Source organism: Geotrypetes seraphini, chromosome 4 (assembly GCF_902459505.1).
Source record: "Geotrypetes seraphini chromosome 4, aGeoSer1.1, whole genome shotgun sequence".
In the NCBI taxonomy this organism is placed as follows: Eukaryota; Metazoa; Chordata; class Amphibia; order Gymnophiona; family Dermophiidae; genus Geotrypetes; species Geotrypetes seraphini.
In genome coordinates, this window is record NC_047087.1 from 127262215 (window position 1) to 127282614 (window position 20400).

The 20400-nt window shown below is 43.2% G+C and overlaps 1 protein-coding gene across 1 annotated transcript in view; it reads right to left on the reverse strand.

Annotated features, from left to right (window-relative positions):
- Window positions 1-3732: 3732 nt before the first annotated feature.
- Window positions 3733-20400, reverse strand: part of PSMG1 (proteasome assembly chaperone 1) — a 40017-nt gene continuing 23349 nt past the window's right edge. The window contains exons 3-7 of the mRNA XM_033943415.1: window positions 19791-19945; window positions 16590-16652; window positions 10747-10945; window positions 7187-7323; window positions 3733-4160 (exon numbers count right to left, since the gene is read on the reverse strand). Coding sequence (XP_033799306.1) covers window positions 4086-4160; window positions 7187-7323; window positions 10747-10945; window positions 16590-16652; window positions 19791-19945 — 629 coding nt within the window. The 3' untranslated portion in view covers window positions 3733-4085. The remainder of the gene's footprint in view (window positions 4161-7186; window positions 7324-10746; window positions 10946-16589; window positions 16653-19790; window positions 19946-20400) is intronic.

The window sequence follows — 20400 nt, forward strand, 5'->3', positions numbered from 1 at the left end:
TGCCGGCATAGCGACGGCAACAGGAAGTTGCACGTCAGCCGACGCCGGCACCTTTTGCTGCGGCGGGGTCCCGAATCCTTTGCGGACCGGCAAGATATTTTTGCGGACCGGCACCAGTCCACGGACTGGTGGTTGAAGAACTGTGATCTAGTCTTCACACCTCAGAGCTTTGAGGTCATCTTTGATCCCCCTCTCTCTCTCTTCTTATGTCCAACAGGCTACTAGTAATTTCTTTCTCTAACCAAACTGCATCTCTTCCTTTCTGAGCAAATGGCTAAAATCTTTATCCATGCTTCCAACATTTTCCACTTAAATTACTGCAACTAATGTATATATTTGTATATAAGATGAGATTTTTAGGCAAAAAAGTGGCCCCCAAATGGGCATCTCATCTTATATTTGGGTCAGTGCCCCCCCTCCCGACTTGTTGCAGGCCTCTGCCTGCCTGCCATATGACCTGGTGGGCCGGGATAGGAGGGATCCCTCTCGTCTCCTGTCCCGGCTAACTCTGACAATTTTTTTACCTCCCTCCCGTCTGCCCCCGCATACTGTTTTGAATCCCTCTGAATGGCTGCTGCGAGTTCCTGCGGTCCAGCAGTGTACTGGGCAGGAGTGAGCTTTTTGCGCTCCTGCCCAGCGCAGAGCAGCTCGCTGAATGGTTGCCACCAGTACTCACGGGACTCATGAGAACTGGCAGCAGCTGTTCAGGGAGTGGCTCAGGGCTGGACAGGAGCACAAAAAGCTCACTCATGCATGGTACATTGCTGGGCCGCGGAAACTCGAGGCAGCCATTCAGGGTCTCAGCACGGGGCAGAAGTGTAGAAAGCTTGCTCCTTCCTGGTACACTGTTGGACCACCAGGATTTCAAAAAGGTACACGGGGGAGGCTGGAGGGAGGTAAACCATTTGTCAAGAGTCGCCTGGGACAGGAAACAGGAGGGATCCCTCCTATCCTGGCCTACCACTGGAACACCAGGTCATACATCAGGCTTGGTGGAGGCCTGCAGGATATTGGGAGAGAGGGGGGAGAGCCTGGCAGGGTAGGGAGTAAGGAAGGCTGGATGCAGAGCCGGGCAGGGCAGGGCAGATGAATATTAACCCCATCTTATATTAGAGTCAACTTTTATTCCTCCTTTTTTGGGGGAAAGAGGGTACCTCGACTTATATTCTGATCATCTTATACTCGAGTATATACAGTAATCCTTCACCCCTTCAATTTGTTCAAAATTCTGCACATCATCTACCAATGTTACTACTCTTACAAAAGTCCTTCTGGCAAGTCACTTCGCCGGTTCCTTGTCCATTTCTATATACAGTTCAAACTCCTTTTTCTGACTTACAAGTTCATTTGTGCTGCAGTTTCTCAATATCTTTCCTCTCTTTATCTATTCCTACATCCCTCCAAGGGAACATAAGAATTGCCGCTGCTGGGTCAGACCAGTGGTCCATCGTGCTCAGCAGTCTGCTCAAAGACCAGTGCTCTAAAATGAGTCCAGCCTCACCCGTGTACGTCCCAGTTTAGCAGGAACTTGTCCAGCTTAGTCTTGAAACTCTGGAAGGTGTTTTCCCCTACAACATACTCCGGATAAGCATTCCAGCTTTCCAACACTCTCTGGGTGAAGAACTTCCTTACGTTTGTACGGAATCTATCCCCTTTCAACTTTAGAGAGTGCCCTCTTGTTCTCCCTACCTTGGAGAGTGTGAACAGTCTGTCTTTATCTACTAAGTCTATTCCCTTCAGTATTTTGAATGTTTCGATCACGTCTCCTCTCTGTCTCCTCTTTTCAAGGGAGAAGAAGCCCAGTTTCTCTAATCTCTCACTGTACGGCAACTCCTCCAGCCCCTTAACCATTTTAGTTGCTCTTCTCTGGACCCTTTCGAGTAGTACCGTGTCTTTCTTCATGTACGGTGACCAGTGCTAGATGCAGTACTCCAGGTGAGGACGCACCATGGCCCGGTACAACGGCATGATAACCTTCTCCAATCTGTTTGTGATCCCTTTCTTTATCATTCCTAGTATTCTGTTTGCCCTTTTTGCCGCCACAGCACATTGTGCAGACGGCTTCATCGACTTGTCGATCAGAACTCCCAAGTCTCTTTCCTGGGAGGTCTCTCCAAGTACCGCCCCGGACATCCTGTATTCGTGCATGAGATTTTTGTTACCGTCATGCATCACTTTGCACTTATCCACGTTGAACCTCATTTGCCATGTCACTGCCCATTTCTCAAGCTTGATTTTGTCACTTTGTAGATCTTCGCAATCCCCGCGTCTTCACTATGAATAACTTTGTATCGTCCGCAAACTTAATCACCTCACTCGTCGTACCAATGTCCAGATCGTGTATAAAAATGTTGAAGAGCCACGGGGGAAAAGCACTGAGCCCCGCAGCACCCCATTGGTGACACTCTTGTCTGTACCCTTCTCCTCCACTGCCATCTCTATACTCCGTTTCTTATTTTGCTGCGCTTTATGCCTGGAAAAGGGCTTTCTGAGTATGGCAATAGTGGTTAAACTGGAACAGACCAATAGTCCATCAAGCCCAGTATCCTGTTTCCATCAGTGGCCAACCCATGTCACAAAGAGTAAAGATCCCAAGGAGTAAAACAGATTTTATGCTGCTTATCCTAAGAATAAGCAGTGGATTTCCCCAAACCATCTTAATAATGGCTTATGGACTTTTGTTTTAAGAAATGATCTAAACATTTTTTAAACCACGCTAAACTGCTTTAACCACATTCTCTAGCAATGAATTCCAGAGTTTAATTACACATTCAGTGAAGAAATATTTTCTTCATTTTGTTTTAAATCTTCTAACGTGTAGCTTTATCACATGCCCCCTAATTCTAGTATTTTTTGGAAAGAGTAAACAAGCAATTCACATCTACCTTTTGCACTCTACTCAATATTTTATAGACCTCTATCATATCTCCCCTAATTAGTCTTCTGCAGGCTGAAGATCCCTAGCTGTTTTAGCCTTTCTTCACAGGGAAGTCATCCTATCCCTTTTACCATTTTTGTTGCCCTTCTCTGTACCTTTTCAAATTTTTGAAGGCAACCAGAACTACACACAGTATTCAAGATGCGATACAAAGGCATTGTAACATCTTTGTTTTCCATTCCTTTCCTGATAATTCCTATCATTCTATTTGCTGTCTTAGCCACCAACGCACACTGACCTGAGGGTTTCAATGTATCTTCAATGACACCTAACATGGAACCCATCATGTAGCTATAGTTTCTCTTTCCCACATACATCAATTTGCACTCACTCACATTAAACAATCATCTGACATTTTGATTCCCAGTCTCACAAAGTCCTCTTATAATTTTCATAGTTATACTTTGTCTTTGGCCCTATTCAAATCCAGGCTAAAAAGCCCATCTTTTTGAGACTGCTTTTAACTCTCAACCCCTTATTCACCTGTTTAATACCCATGTTGTTTCAATCATTCCCACAGCAAACATTCCTCCCTAATCCCTTATTTGTCCTGTTTATCTTGAATAGATTGTAAGCTCTACTGAGCAGGGACTGTTTTGTGTGTTTGTGTAGAGTGCTGAATATGTCTAGTAGCACTATAAAAAAGATAAGCAGAAGTAGTACTAATACAAGTTGTCAGGACTAAATAAAACAGGTCTACATAAAAGCAAAATCCTCTTTGGCTTTTCTTCTTGCTCATTTTAAAATTAAAAAACAGCAAAACAGACAAGTTGTACAAAAATTAGTGATACAAAGAGGTTGGAAAAATTTTTTATTCTACATTTTCTAAAAATGAAACCAGAACACACTATACTGGATCAAGTTACAATCTGCGATTTATACAAGCTACTTACAGCTCTCTTTCAGGAACATAAAGCACTGCTGCCACTTGGTGGCAATATCCAGAACTTAAAGATGTTCAAAGACACCATAAGGGGAAAAAAAAAGATTTAACAAAAAAGTTAAAAATCCTCCAGGACTTTTTCAGAACTATGTTGGGAAAGCAGCTTCTCACCCTTCAATTTCGAAGAACTTTCAAAATAATGACCACACACACAAAAAAAAGCATAGCTGTGATCTGCTGACATTTTTAGCTCCGCTATGAGCTTTATATATACAGATTACTTTGAACTTCAGTGGTTTTCATTAATTTCTTCATTACCTCTGTGCTTTTAGATGGGTCCTGCCAAAGGAAAAAGAAACAGAAACAAAATGGTGACTATGCATTGCTGATGAGACCTGCTTCAAACCTTGCCTCATCTCTCCCTCAAATAGAAGACTCCCATTTTACCTGCAATATACTTTATGTAGCTAGTGCAAGGCTTCCTAAAACTCCTGGAAACACCAGTCAGACAGGTTTCCAGGATATCCACAATGAAGATGCAGAGATCTGGACTGTCTCCATTGTATGCAAATCTCTCATTTGTATATTCATTCTGAATATTCTGTGAATGCCCCAGGAAATGTTCAAAGGGCCTTGATATAGTGCCTTACAATATAACTGCTTTTCTTTGAACTCGACAGTGATCTTAACTATCAAAGTTTATAAACACCTATTAACTGTATAGTCTTACTGGAACCTCAGGCCACCACTCAGAGCTCAAACTCGTTCATTGCTCTAAGCTTTATGTGGAAGCTCCTCATCGGGTCCTTTTTATATTATTTTAAGCCTCTTTATGCTTTTGCAATTTGTTTTTAGTTTTTTTCTTAAACAGTTTAATAACCAAACTCAAAGCTTAAGACATTAAGCAATACTTAGCTCGATCTTGTGGTCTTTGGCTAAGGGGGGACATCATACCAACATGTTTCGCTAAACAGCTTTATCAAGGTTTAACCCCTTTCTAATTTGCCGCCAGGATTTGTGACCACTAGCCATAAAACCTTGATAAAGCTGTTTAGCGAAACATGTTGGTATGATGTCCCCCCTTAGCCAAAGACCACAAGATCGAGCTAAGTATTGCTTAATGTCTTAAGCTTTGAGTTTGGTTATTAAACTGTTTAAGAAAAAAACTAAAAACAAATTGCAAAAGCATAAAGAGGCTTAAAATAATATAAAAAGGACCTGATGAGGAGCTTCCACATAAAGCTTAGAGCAATGAACGAGTTTGAGCTCTGAGTGGTGGCCTGAGGTTCCAGTAAGACTATACAGTTAATAGGTGTTTATAAACTTTGATAGTTAAGATCACTGTCGAGTTCAAAGAAAAGTAGTTATTGAAAAATTCACCTTAAAAAATAATATAAGCATAATTGTGCATAGAAATCTTATTACAATATAACTGTACATCCTTAACTATAAAATAAAATGATGCAAAAAGGATAGATCTGACAACTGTGGTCTCCCATGGAACAATAAAACAATCTCCAACAGTTACCAAGGCCAATGCACAAAAATGATTCCCCAAAAAGTGTGAAGGCAACAGTAGTGGCAGAATCCTCTCATACCAGGAATGGGGAGGGGAGGAGGCACAGTTCATCCCCTTTTTACTGGGGCTTCTCCGCATGAATAGCATGCATATAATTTGCTTGCTACTGTGCTGAGCATCACCTGGTAAAGAAAAATTGCTCACACCATAGTATTTAATACTGTGGTGCCAGAGCTTTGAGCAGCGGGGCCTAAATGCATAGAATTAAAATCCATCTAAATGCATAGGTATGTTATCTACCTTAAAAACAAGAGTTCAGGGTCTGTTGTTCACTTTAAACACAGAACAAACCTTCAGGAACAAAAGACAACTAGTCTCCCAGTTTACCGAAAAAAAAAAAATCATCCAGTTTGCTTCAGAAACAAAAGTTCACTGCTTCACAATCTGCTGAAAAAAAGATTCACTATCTGCCCTAAAAACAAAAGATATGCTGTCTGCTTTAAAGAATCATCAGAGCCCAAAGGCAACTTCCACCACTTAAACTGCATTGAAAACACAATATCCACTGCCTGCTTTAAAAATATCAGAGCCAGACTATGAAGTCTGGTTCTTCTTTATACTGTTCATTTAGGCACTGCTATCCTCCACTACCCGCTCCCCACTGACCCAGAGCGAGAATTCTAGAGGGGGGGAGGGAGGAGTGGTAGTGGGAGGATAGCAGTGCCAGTCATGGGGGAAGGGGATAGCACTGTCAGTCATCGGGGGGGGGGGGGGCACGGAGGATAGCAGTGCTGGTTATCAGGGTAGGGGGTGGAAGGTAGTAGCATTGGTCATCAGGGGAGGGAGGGAAAAAGCACCGTCATCAAAAGGGGGGCTTTCCATTTTGCCTACTCCATCTGGCCTGCCTCCTATGGGTGGGGCCTTATGCATCTGGACCAATCAAAGACTTAAGCTCCTCCCCGGTGCATCCCCGGATGCACTGGGGAGAAGGCTCGCCATTTGAATAGGTGGGCCAGCTGGCCAGAGGGAGTAGGCATCCTTCTGGCCAGCCATCTAACCAAGGTAAGGGGGGTCATCGGAGGCATTGGGGGGGGGGGTTTGAGTAGTGGCGTGAGAATGTGGGCATCTCTGTCGCTGCCGAGGGGGGTTAGGGAGGTGTTTCTTGGCAGTGGGAGAGATTTGGCATCTCTCCTGCCGCTGAAGGGTGTTGGGGGATGTGTTTCTTGGCGGCAGGAGAAATTGGGCATCTCTCCTGCTGCTAGGGAGGGGGTGTTAGTTGGTGGCAGAAGTAATGGGCATCTCTCCCGCTGTCCGGTGAAAGGTTCTTATCCCAACGACTCGATTTTTGGTTTTTTTTGCGTTTATTCTGCGCATGTGCCCATCACTATCACCAGTGATGGGTACTGATCTAAGCTTCCAAGCTTATGGTCTCCGCAGTAGACCCTCTCTTGCTATAGGAACCAATAATCACATGGCTGTGTTGCCATCTTATCTACATTAGCTTTCAGAATCTTCATTTTCCTTATGCCCCTAATGATAAAAGTTGGCTCCTTTTGGGAAAATGCTGGACATTTTGGCAGAGATGGCCCCACAGCCCACCATCACTTCTCTGTGTTGATCCTTTCTTGCAGATGTGGAGCTCTATTGGACCGGATTGATGATTGGACAGCACCAGATTGGAATTTATTTTATGATATTTCTCATTCACTTTTCTATTTATTTCTCTTTATCAGACCGTTTTTGCCCCTTTATTCTATTAGCAGCCACTTTGTTCTGTGGTTTTGGTTTAGCAATAGACTAGCCCTCCCACACACACAACCATGTTAACACTAAAAACACATCTTACCCCAGCCAAGTTGCTGAGACTCTGTGATGAAAGCAAAGGCTTGAAGGCTTCTACAGTGACAAGATCCAGATTGGGAAGATCAGTGTAGCACTGGTACAGCACGGCAGGAATCTGCCATACCTGACAATAACTTAGGACTAGAAAAAAAAGATAGAGAGAAGGATAAACAAATAACTAAGCACCACCAAACTTTACACAAACAATCTAGCCTGGGTAAGTGCAACACTTCTGCTGTAGGAAGAGGATGTCAAAATTTTTTTTTAATAGGTATAACTTATGGGAAGATTGGATGGACCATTCAGGTCTTTATCTGCCGTCATTTACTATGCTACTATGTGGAATTGCCAGAGACACATTGCTTGGGGTGATATATCCACAACCTCTTCACTGGGAGCATCAGACATCCTGTGTGCACAGTTTCTCTCTGGGATAAAACACACACACACATGTATGGTCCCTCCCAAAGAGTAACCAAAAAACACTGTGGAGTGACGATGTTCCTGAAATGGACTTTATTGAAAGTAAAATAATCCACCTAAAAACCTTAAGGACCTATTCCACTGAGATCGTAGGACCCAACACGGTCCGTGTTTCGACAAGATAGTCTTCTTCAGGGGTCCCACAAAGTCCTATGGTAGTAGATACGTGGAATAACAAATACATGGAGAATCGTTTTAAGCAGTGCGTTCTCAACAATTCTCCATGTATCCTTCTGCTAAGTGCTGTAAATTTAAAAGATTTCATCAGCGTCTTTTGTCCTTTCATGGGACAAGGATTTGAATGATTTGATTATGCTTTCTGATACCTATCAACAATTTTGGCCTGCCTTAAAAACATACCCCTTAATCAAATCCTTTGGAAATTAGATAAATCCCGATTATTGTATTCTCTTGTATATCCTTCATCTTTTGTGAACTGCATAGAACTTAACGGTTTTGCAGCATTAAAGTGAGTTTTATGTTATGTTTTGTGTTCAGCACTTCTATACTCGATGCTCACAGTGCCTCTCTGCTCATGGGATGTAGACGAGTCACATGCAAAATATACACAACCCTTCTATTTTGGAAGTAGGGGTGGGAGGGATGCAGGGAGGAGGATTAAACATGCTGTAAGGTGTCGTAATTACAGGTGTCATTCTAGAATGTTGTCTGATTAAGACCTGGGCTTCAGTGTCTCCCTCTTTTGTTTTTTAATTTTATTTTGCTGGTTTTAACTTTATTTTGTTTCTTTCATCTACTTTATTTATAGTTTAATGTGGTTCTGTTCATCTTACTTTTAATTTTACACTGGGTGAGTCAGAAAATCACTAACATCTTTAAATGTAGGAGTTTGACCGTTATAGAACCTGAAGGCCTTGAACTGTTAATCTTTAGCCGAGGCCTTTCCTACCTGCGTTTGGTGACAGCTGAGGATTGTTGCAGGATCACAGCTCTTCTTTTCTCTCTTTTGGATGCTGAGGTTGACTGTGAGTGGAGCGGCTGCTGTGTTTGAGCCCAGTTCTGCCCTGCACTCTCTCTTCTCATCTTCTGCTTGTTGGCTGCACTGTGGATGCCGCTGCTTGAATCGGGCACTGGATTGGTTCTTGGGGACCGCAGTAACCCTTTTGTGCTGGCGGGACTGCATTGTGCCTGATGCCTGCACTGTTGGCTCCTTCCTTCCAGCACCGGAGATTGTTGTGCACCACTTTTCTGGCAGGCCGGGACCAAGGACAGTTGACGGAGGCTGTGCTGTTAGCTTGCATCGGTGGGACCTGCCTGGATGGTGTGCAGCGTCGGATGACCTTTCGTGGCCTGCCTCTTCTTCCTTGTTTCTTTGCCTTCTGCTCTTGGGTCCAGATTGCAGCCATTGATTGATTCACCTCTGGCAGAGATGGCCCCACAGCCCACCATCACTTCTCTGTGTTGATCCTTCCTTGCAGATGTGGAGCTCTATTGGACCGGATTGATGATTGGACAGCACCAGATTGGAATTTATTTTGCTCAATCTCCAATCTCTTAAACTTATTTATATATTTTTTATTTTATTAATTTTATTTATCTTTTTCTTTTAATTTGAATTGTACCTTTCTCTCACAATTCTTGGAATTTTGTTATATCTTTTCTATTTTAATAATTGTTTACTCAGGTACTTTAGCTAGATTGTAAGCCTTCAGGACAGGTAGGGAAGTTCTAAGAACTTGTATTTTATTGTAAACCACTTACCGTAGATCTGTAATATGCTTAAGCAATATATCAAATGTTAATAAAACTTAAGTAAGCATTTATTAAGAAACTGAGAATCTAAAGTTACTCAAAAAAACTGTCAATACAAACAGCATAAAGAGTAAACTAGTACAAAATTAATCTGGTGAAGGACCTCATACACCCGGGACATTACTCAAATTTCTTTCATGTCCTTCCTGGGGCGGTGTATTCATCATCGGTCCTATTCATATTTTTTAATTGTCTTTTTTGGTTGAATTATTAATATGATGTGCAAAAAAATAAAAGAAACTTAACTTTAGCCCGACGGTTACTTAATCGCTTCACTCCTTGGTTTCATCAGGGGCTGTGCTACTTCATCGATTATGCCAAATCCACATCACTTCATTCAAGACCATATTCATTTTTCTTGCAACCACACAAATTCAATGTTTTTTCAGCCAATCTTTTGTTCGCATCAGCCAAAAAAGACAATTAAAAAATATGAATAGGATTGATGATGAATACACGACCCCAGGAATCCATGAAAAAAATGTGAGTAATGTCCCGGGTGTATGAGGTCCTTCGCCGGGTTAATTTTGTTTTTTATTTATCTCCCGCCCTTATCCAGGGCGAGTAACTAGTTTACTCTTTATGCAGTTTGTATTATAAGTATTACAATCTTCATATTCAGACCCGATGCAGGGTGCAAAAAGTCTATTGTATTAGTGCCTCTGGGATATCAGACTGCCCCTGGAACGCTCCAGTTCCCCAGGGTACAATTCCTCATTCCTCCCAGTGCGGCACAACTTTATCTTTTTTGTCTAATTTATCCCTATAGGGGATGCATGAACTGAAGGCTGAAAAGCTGAGTTATTAAATTATTGAAATGAATATCGATTAAATGGTTAAATTATTTAAATTATAACAGAAAATGATAAATTAGACAAAAAAGATAAACAAAGTTGTGCTGCACTGGGAGGAATGAGGAATTGTACCCTGGGGAACTGGAGTGTTCCAGGGGCAGTCTGATATCCCACAGGCACTAATACAACAGACTTTTGCACCCTGCATCGGGTCTGAATATGAAGATTATAATAGTTTGTTGCAATAGGAGTGGAAGTTAGATAAGATGGCTCAGATGTATTATAACCATTTATTCATGCCATCACTGCACATTTCCAGACACAGAAAATGTATCCTCCTGTAACAGACAGCAAGACTTGGTGCACGTCGGGTAGTCAAATGTACTGACTGGGTCTTGTGTAGCGACACACACTAGATAAGCAGAGTGTAGTAAGGCAGCATTTTCACAGGTGGGTTCAGCCTGCTCTTTTCTAGCTGAAGTCACACACAAAAGAAGAGAAGGCAGGACTGTACCTGCTGCAGGGAACCCATCCACTATATTTGGAGGCTCCATCAGAGGGCATGAGGTCACATCTTTAAACTCTTTTGTCTTTAGGGCCCTCAGGAATGGGCTCCGGATTGTGTCTGTAGATTCAGGAGTTTTGTAGAGAGCAACAGGACAAGTGGAGAGAATGACTACTGTCAAACCACTCTGCTGGATGTGGCTGAAAACCTGCAACAAAATCAATAATTGGCAAGACATTAAAAAGAAATTGGTGACAGTCAATCAGAATCCTAGATTACAGATTATTACTTAAAGAGCTAAAAAGTACCCATGAGAAACAGTTACTTTCTACACAAGCCTTATTAAATACTTTGTTTTATCAGCATCAAGTTAAATTCCACCTATTCTACAGTATACATATAAATTACATTGCTATAGCAACAAAGGGGGGGGGGGGTCATTATTGGTAAAATTGGCTAGGCGTTGGGAAGGAAATAGACAAGTGAATTCTTTATGGTTACCATCGGGAGAATTGACTAGGGATAATAACGAAATAGTTTCCCTCTTTCGCAATTTTTTTCTCTAACCTTTATGATTTCGTTAACGAGCTGAATCTTGATAATAATGCTTACATAGAGGGTATAGACCTCCCTGTTCTACCTGATGAATTCATTACAATTTTACAAAAGCCTCTTTCAGAGGATGAAATTGAGTTAATAATTTGACAGAGTCATACACATAAAACTCCGGGCCCAGATGGGTTTCGGGCTGAGTTCTATAAAATTTTGAACGAGATGATATTTTCTTTCTCAAGGGACTCTCGGCCACAAGAGGGCACCCGCTCAAACTCAGGGGCGGAAAATTTCATGGCTACACCAGAAAGTATTTCTTCACAGAGAGAGTGGTTGATCATTGGAACAAGCTTCCAGTGCAGGTGATCGAAGCAGACAGCGTGCCAGACTTTAAGAATAAATGGGATACCCATGTGGGATCCCTACGAGGGTCAAGATAAGGAAATTGGGTCATTAGGGCATAGACAGGGGGTGGGTAAGCAGAGTGGGCAGACTTGATGGGCTGTAGCCCTTTTCTGCCGTCATCTTCTATGTTTCTATGAGTATGTGGCATCTCCTTTGAAGGATATGTTTAATAAGATTATTTCAGTGAAGCTTTTACCAGAGTCACTTTCATTGGTCCATATTATGATGTTCCATTATCTGACAAAGACCATTCATTACCTGAATCTCATCACCCTATTTCTCTGCTTAATTTTGAGATGAAGCTACTGGCCAAGATTCTAGCTGATCTTTTGGCTAATCAACTGATCTTGTGTGGGGTAGACCGTGACAGGACAAAAGCGCGCGAGACTAGGGCGCACCAACATTGCAGTGCAGACAATTCGGCGCAAGACCCAGTGCGCCACCTAAAAAGTTACTTTTAAAGAGCTCTGACAGGGTGTGTGGGGGGAACCCCCCCTTTACTTCATACTCTTCGTGCTGCAGTTGGGGGGGGGTGCAACACCCCACATTATAGAGAAAACTTAACTTTTTCCTATAAAATCAGGAAAAAGTTAAGTTTACTCTATAATGGAGGGTTCCAACACCCCAACGGCAGCGCGAAGAGTATGAAGTAAACTGGGGGGTTCCCCACTCAAACCCCGTGTCGGAGCTCTTTAAAAGTAACTTTTTAGGTGGCGCGCTGGGGGTCTTGCGCCGATTTGTCTGCGCTGCAGTGTCGGTGCGCCGAAGTCCTGCGTGCGAATGACAATGAACTGGGATGGACAGATAGCTAAGAACCTTTGAAAAATCCATGTTTCTTTGGAGATGGTACATAGGGATAATCTATTTCCTCTTGATTAGTTCTGAAGCCGAGAAAGCATTCAACAGGGTTTCCTGGTCATTTATGTTTGCTGTTTTGCGGAAATATGTGTTGGGGTATTTTATCATAGAAGCAGCAGAGGCACTTTATAGTTCACAATAGTTTATAGCTGTAAATGGATTGTTTTCAGACTTGTTTGCAATTTCGCATGGGACTTGGCCATGGATCGGCCAACAAAGGTAGGCTTTGTGAATCTAGCCCAAACAGTCTTTGTAATTTTTGACGGAGTGAAAAATCGATCCACTTGTACCCGTTCTACTCCACCCAGGATTTTGTTGACTGGAATGTAGTTATACCGGGCTATAATCTGTTCAGGAAAGACAGGGTAGGAAGAAAAGGAGGAGTAACAGCTTTATATGTTAAAGATCATATTAAAGCCACACAATTGCAGGATCTGCAGGGCAAGGAAGAGGCACTGTGGCTCAATTTGGAAAGAGGGAATGGTGAATATATTTACATTGATGTGATATACAGGCCTCCTTCACAGACGGAAGAAGTCGATCAGGGTGTCAAACTCAATCACATAAGGGGCCGAAATCTAAAACATAGGCTAAGTCGCAGGCCAAATTTTTAAGATACTTAGAGGTCTTTTTATTAAGGTACGCTAACCAATTTAGTGCACGCTAAATGTGCCCCTTAATAAAGGACAGCTACACTGGCTGCCGATGGAAGCTCGTGTAAAGTTTAAGTTCGCCTGCCTCTGTTTTAAAGTTTTCTACGGTCTAACCCCTAAATACATCACTGACCTATTCTCCTTCTCAGCCAACAAACACAAGAGAAGCTCCCACTCGCACTTCGTTTCTCCCCCGGTTAGAGGATGCAAACTAAAAAAACACCATGAGCATCTTCTCTCACATCAGGCTGCTCTATGGGGTAAAGACCTAGAACAACTCCTATTGCCCACCACTTATGAGGTATTCAGGAAACGCCTCAAAACTCACCTATTCCTGAAATACCTAGACAGCTGACCCACTTCCCTCTTTCCCCTCCCTTGCCCTTTCTCCCCATTGTTCCCACATCCCTTAAGTTAACTCAACTTGTACGTCAACTCAACTTGTACTCCACTAATCTTCTGTAAACCGCATAGAACTTAACGGTATTGCGGTATATAAACTGTTGTTATTATTAGTCTTAGTAGAAGTATAGGGTTACAACCTCTCTAACCCCACGCCGGCTCTGTGATGTAAACAAAATAAATAAAAAAGACTTTTCCTCTCTCTTTTAGGTCCTAGTTCACGCTTGCTCTCTAACACCAGCTCTGGCAGGAAACACATTTCAAATCTGACATATTGTAATCACAAAACAGAAAATAAAATTATTTTTTCTACCTTTTGATGTCTGGTCATTATTCAAATCATGTTGTGGTCCCAGGCTCTGGTTGTCTTCTGATAACTCGCTTGCCAAGATCTCCTTCTTTCTTCTTCTCTTCCATTTCCCTTCCCTCCCCTGAAGGTCTGGCATCTTTCCTTTTGGCCCGAGATTTGGCCCTCTGTTCCTTCCCTCCCTCCATCCTGGCTTCCTGGTCTCACATTGGGAGATTTCGTCTATCAGACGCTGCAGGTTCAAGAAGTAACTACTAATGTGGAGGCTATGTGGTCAACCTTGAAATCGATCCTTCATGAGGCAACTATCCGCTACATAAAATCGGTAACCAAACAACAAAGAAAAAAGAAACCCCAATGGTTCACAAATGAGGTATCGTGCCTCGTCAAGGAGAAGAAAGAAGCATTTCTCTCATACAAACGCACGGGGGAAAAAGAAGCAAACATTGAATACAGGAAAAAGTCTGCAGCGGTCAAAACAGCAGTCAGGGAGGCCAAAATTCGTATGGAAGAAACTCTAGCAAAGAACATCAAGAAAGGGGACAAATCCTTCTTCAGATACATTAGCGACAGGAAAAAGAACGCAAACGGGATAGTACGCCTTAGAACACCAGACGGGAATTATGTAGAAACAGACTCCGATAAAGCCAAACTACTGAATGATTACTTCTGTTCAGTCTTTACCTGCGCAGCACCAGGGCACGGGCCTCGGCTAGCAGCAAAGCAAGGCATGGAAGACCCATTTCAGAAGTTTGAGTTCACACCAGCTGATGTTTACAAAGAACTGTCAAGACTCAAGGTGAACAAAGCCATGGGACCGGACAATCTGCACCCAAGAGTGCTCAGAGAGCTATGCGATGTTTTGGCGGAACCATTAGCAATACTCTTCAATCTCTCCCTAAGCACGGGGAGAGTCCCCCTGGACTGGAAAACTGCCAACGTGGTTCCTCTGCACAAAAAGGGTTGCAGAGCGGAGGCCGCAAATTACAGACCAGTAAGTCTCACATCAATATTGTGTAAACTCATGGAAACTCTACTTAAAGAGAAATTAGACGCGATATTGGATGATGGGAATCTGAGGGATCCCTGTCAACATGGATTCACTAAGGGCAGGTCATGCCAGTCCAATCTCATCAGCTTCTTTGATTGGGTGACAGGAAAGCTGGACTCGGGAGAGTCTCTGGACATAGTATACTTGGATTTCAGTAAAGCTTTTGACAGTGTCCCACACCGTAGACTATTAAACAAGATGAAATCGATGGGGTTAGGTGAGAAACTAACGGCGTGGGTCAACGACTGGCTGAGTGGAAGACTTCAGAAAGTGGTGGTCAATGGCACCCTCTCTGAGACATCGGAGGTGACTAGCGGTGTGCCGCAGGGCTCAGTCCTGGGACCATCCCTTTTTAACATATTCATAAGGGACTTGACCCGAGGGCTTCAGGGTAAAGTAGCGCTGTTCGCCGACGACACCAAACTGTGTAATATAGTGGGTGGAAGCAATCCCACGGATGGTATGACGCAGGATCTGATCAAGTTGGAAAAATGGTCCACGACATGGCAGCTGGGCTTCAACGCTAAAAAGTGTAAGGTCATGCATCTCGGCAGCAGAAATCCATGCAGAACATACACCTTGAATGGAGAAACACTAGCTAAGACTTCAGAGGAACGGGACTTGGGAGTGATCATCAGTGCAGACATGAAGGCTGCCAAACAAGTGGAGAAGGCTTCATCCAAGGCGAGGCAAATGATGGGATGTATCAATAGAAGCTTCGTCAGCCGCAAACCTGAAGTCATAATGCCACTGTATAGAACCATGGTGAGACCTCATCTAGAGTACTGTGTGCAATTCTGGAGGCCACATTACCGTAAAGATGTGCTTCGAGCTGAGTCGGTCCAGCGAATGGCCACTAGGAAGGTCTCTGGACTCAAGGGTCTCTCATACGAGGAAAGACTGGGCAAATTGCAGCTGTACTCTCTAGAGGAGCGCAGGGAAAGGGGTGACATGATTGAGACTTTTAAGTACGTCACAGGTCGTGTCGAGGTAGAAAACGATATATTCCTTCCCAAGGGACCCTCGGTCACAAGGGGGCACCCGCTCAAACTCAGGGGAGGGAAATTTAGAGGTGACATCAGGAAGTATTTCTTCACAGAAAGAGTGGTGGATCACTGGAACAAACTTCCGATGCAGGTAATCAAGGCCACAAGCGTGCTCGACTTTAAGAATAAATGGGACATCCACGTGGGATCCCTACGTGGGTCGAGCAGCACTCAGACTTAATGGGGTGGGCCAGTAGAGTGGGCAGACTTGATGGGCTGTAGCCCTTTTCTGCCGTCACCTTTCTATGTTTCTATTAAAGCAGCCTGCAGAGGTTTGCCGGTCAGCTGTAGCAATCCTAGCAAGCTGCCGTTGGCCTTCGCAGCACATTCCCTCTGCCGTGGTCCCACCCCTCCTCTGACGTACGGGACCGCAGCAGAGGGAACGTGTTGCTGAGGCTAAGGCAGCCTGCTAGGATCACTACAGCCAACCAGCGATTCTCTGAGACCGGGAAGCCAGGATGGAGGGAGGGAAGAAATGGCGGGCCAAATTTGTCCCGTGGGCCTGAGTTTGACACCCCTGCCATACTGGGTCAGACCAAGAATATGGATTGTTTCAGCAAAGCTTCATTCTCTCTCACCTTTTCAGGCCAGTGGAACTGCTGATCTTCAGCCACATAGCAGTGGCACTGGCACAATATCACCTGAAATACAAAGAGCTCAGTGTCAGAGATTTCAAAATCTCAGGCAGGCAACAGAAGATTCCCAACTGTTTATATCATCCATGATGTGACACCATCATCTCCACCACATTCCCTCAGCAGGGATTTTGCTACACTAAGAAATTATGGAAGAGCAACTGGTGTCATATCTATAGCAAACGTGGATAGAAAATGATGGTGGTGGGGTGGGGGGGGATTTTCAAAACCACCTATATCATAAACAGGAAAGTTCATTTTCTCTGCAAGCTTTAGCAGCTTAAAAGTCTAAATTTTAACTTTCTTATATTTGCAATAAAATTAATATTTGATTCAGTTTATTTTTGTTTGTAACTCTCTTTAGCAAAGAGCTTATAGCACTGCTTTCTGCACCATTATAGAAGCCCTATGCAAAAAGGAGTTTTGTGGATGAGAAAACTGTAGGTGAAGGCGAGTACTTGCATAAAAGTCAGCACACTGAGAATTTAAAACTAAGGTTTATGAAGGTATGAGTTGATCAACCCAGATGCAAAGAAGTGCCTTCGCGGCCCTCAGGCCAAGCGCACAGTTCTCTAATGTTGTGGCTTTAGCTCATGATGTGAAGAGGAGTAAAAAACTACCGTGTTTCCCCAAAAATAAGGCACTGTCATATTAATTTTGGGTCCAAAAAACGCACTAGGGCTTATTTTCGGGGGATGTGTGTGTACAACGATCATCTCTCACCCATTCCCTTGTGCAGCAACTTTCTATCCCTCCTCCCCCTCCCCCCCATGCAGCAGAACCATGAAAGCAATTTCATTGTGTCGTGTTGGATCTAATCTAATTATTGTTCTTGTATGCCACATTTTTCCTATAAAATAGAGTTTTAAATGGTTAACAAATAAACAAATTACAGATCATTCTTAAACAAACTGAATTTCAGATGTCATAACATTTCTGAAATTAAAAAAAGTCTTGAGATCTTTGTGGAACAAATAATAACATAGGCTTTTCTGAAGTAATGACAATACCAAACAGCTCCAAAGGATAAGCCACTTGCCTGTTTACTGTAATGGAAGCCTGTGCTGAAGTGCGTCTGGCACCATTTTGACAACTTTTAAAAGACTGTTAGAATCAGTGTTTAGGGTGTCGCAGCACAACTAAAGCTAGCATTTGGGGCTAGAAATCCCAGGACTGCTGCAGTGAGCGATCTTCACTAATTTGGGGATATTGTACGGACAATACGAAGCCATTTCCCCCATGCAGCAGAACCCCGATGACCATGCCAACCAATCCCCCTGCGTGGCATCTTTCCATCTCTCCCTCCCATCCCCCCCGTGCAGTAGAACCCTGACAATCCTCCCATCCAGATGCTGACATACCTCTGTTCCAAAACAGCAGTGGCAGCAGAACTGAACAGGCTGCTTCGCGGCCATCCCCGCTGGGGCCTTCCCTGTGCTGCGTCACTGATGACATCATCAGTAATGTGGAAGAGGGATGGAAGGACCAGCCAGGGAAGGCTGCAAAGCAGCTTGTTCAGTGCTGCTACCGCCACTGTTTAGAACGGAGGCATGTCGGCCTCGCAGTGGGAGGGTCGGTGGGGTTCTGCTGCGCGAGATGGGAAGGAGGGATGGAAAGATGCTGCGCAAGAGGATGGGTGAGAGGGAAGGAAAGATGTTGCACATGGGGGGGGGAAGGGAAGCGAAGCACTGCCGCTGGCAAATCAGGGGAGTTTCAGGGACATTTGGGAGGGGTTTTGGGGGTTGATCCAACTAGGGCTTATTTTTGGGGTAGGGTTTATATTATGACCTACCCCGGAAATCATACTAGGGCTTATTTTAGGGGTAGGTGTTATTTTCAAGGAAACACGGTAGTTCATGCTTCTAGAGCAGGTGTTAATGAGGATTTAATGCCTATTTCTTTGATGTGAGCACATAGGACTATTTTTTCTGCTTTGTTGAAGGGGATGAGTCAATGAAAATTGGTCAAGAGGTTGAGGAGCTGAGGTGATTGCATTGCTAAATGGTAAAGGGAAACTGCAATGGTTGTGAAATAATAGGTCTAGTCGTGACTGCAGAAATTTAAATAGCAATAATATTTATATACAGAATAGCATTCTAAGAAAACAAACGATCTTCCGATCCACAAGATCCAGAATATAAATAAATAGATCAGAATATAGGTCCAAAACTCCAATTCATGTATTCACCACATAAATCATATATACATAAATAATTAAAAGCATGACAGTTGCAGTTTGCAAGGGAGAAGAGAGAAGCTATTAACAATAGGTGATACCTGCTGAATAACACCTTTTGGTTTTTACAGCCCCTGATGCATATGCAAACTTTTGCTTTGAAAACTAGTGCAAAGCTTGCAGGTAATATATAAGCTTGGGACAGATTAAATCTACCTTTCTGGTGGGAGACGACAATGGGACAGATTAAATCTACTTTTCTGGTGGGAGACTCTTTGTTTATATTACCTTATGAGAAAATATTAGCAGAGCAACTAGGTGATTCCAGAAAATTTAAGGAAATTTGGGGTCCACTGGAAATTTACGTAAAAGATCTTTAAAATAATATGTTTATATGATCCTGTCAGTTTTGAGATTTCAATACACATCCAGAAAAAGGAAGGGGGGATGGGTTGCGAAGGGGGTTCTTTGTTTCATGTATAGAAAATAAGTGCTTTTACTGTATTCATTGTTATATACTGTCATGCGCTCTTTGTATGTTCTCATAAAAAATTAATAAACAGTTGAAACAGAGAATTGTCTTGTCCTTCAAGCATGGCTCTTCCTCCTGTCCTCTTCTCTCTTCCTGTCATGAACTTGGTTATAGAGGCAGAGAATAGCAGAAAAAAAGCCAGAATGAGGATGATGAAAGCTGCCATTGGACCCCGGGCCTTTCATTGAAAAACTTCTATAAGAGGAAGCTAGAACAGTGCAGGAAATGAGCCAATAGGAAGATGAGCTGGGGGCAGCAGCATGTAATGAGCAAACATGGGGGATAAGGAGGGAAGGAAGCAGCACAAGAGACAAGCCAGGGGTGGAGTTAGATGAAGCATGGAGACAATAAGAAAGCAGATAAAAATGCAGAAAAATGAGAAGATAGAGAAGCTTTTGGTATACCTTTGATCATACCCTTTGCTAAATTCTCTCACCGTAGGACATGTAGTGAGCTGATAGAAGACACATGATGAAGCTGATGAGTATAGGTCACTGCTGGGCGTTGATACTCTGCATCTCTCATTCCACAGGTTCATACCTCCAGCAATTTCCCAGCTCCCAGAACTCAGGACAAAAGAGGAGAGAAATCCTGCAAGCAAACAGAGAAGAAACATGTACAACTCCTATTTAGAAAGATGTAAGGAGAGTGTTATATGTGTGTCCAGTGTAGGGCCCAGTGGAAAGGTAACACACAAAAGGAAAGAATTTCTTACTATGGAGGCTGAAAAGAAAGTACCTTATTTTTCGCTCCATAAGATGCACGCTCACTGTAGCGGTGAAGGAAGCGATCAGAGACAAGAAGACTTTGTTTAAGGAATGGAAAAGGTTAAAAACGGATGAAAACTGGAAAAAGCACAAACAACATCAAAGGAGGTGCCATAAAGCGGTAAGAGGGGCCAAAAGAGACTACGAGGAAAAAATAGCCAAGGAGGCAAAAAACTTCAAGCCGTTCTTTCGATATAGTAAGGGGAAACGACCCGCGAAGGAAGTGGTGAGCCACTGGATGACCATGGAATTAAGGGAGTGCTAAAGGAGGACAAAGCC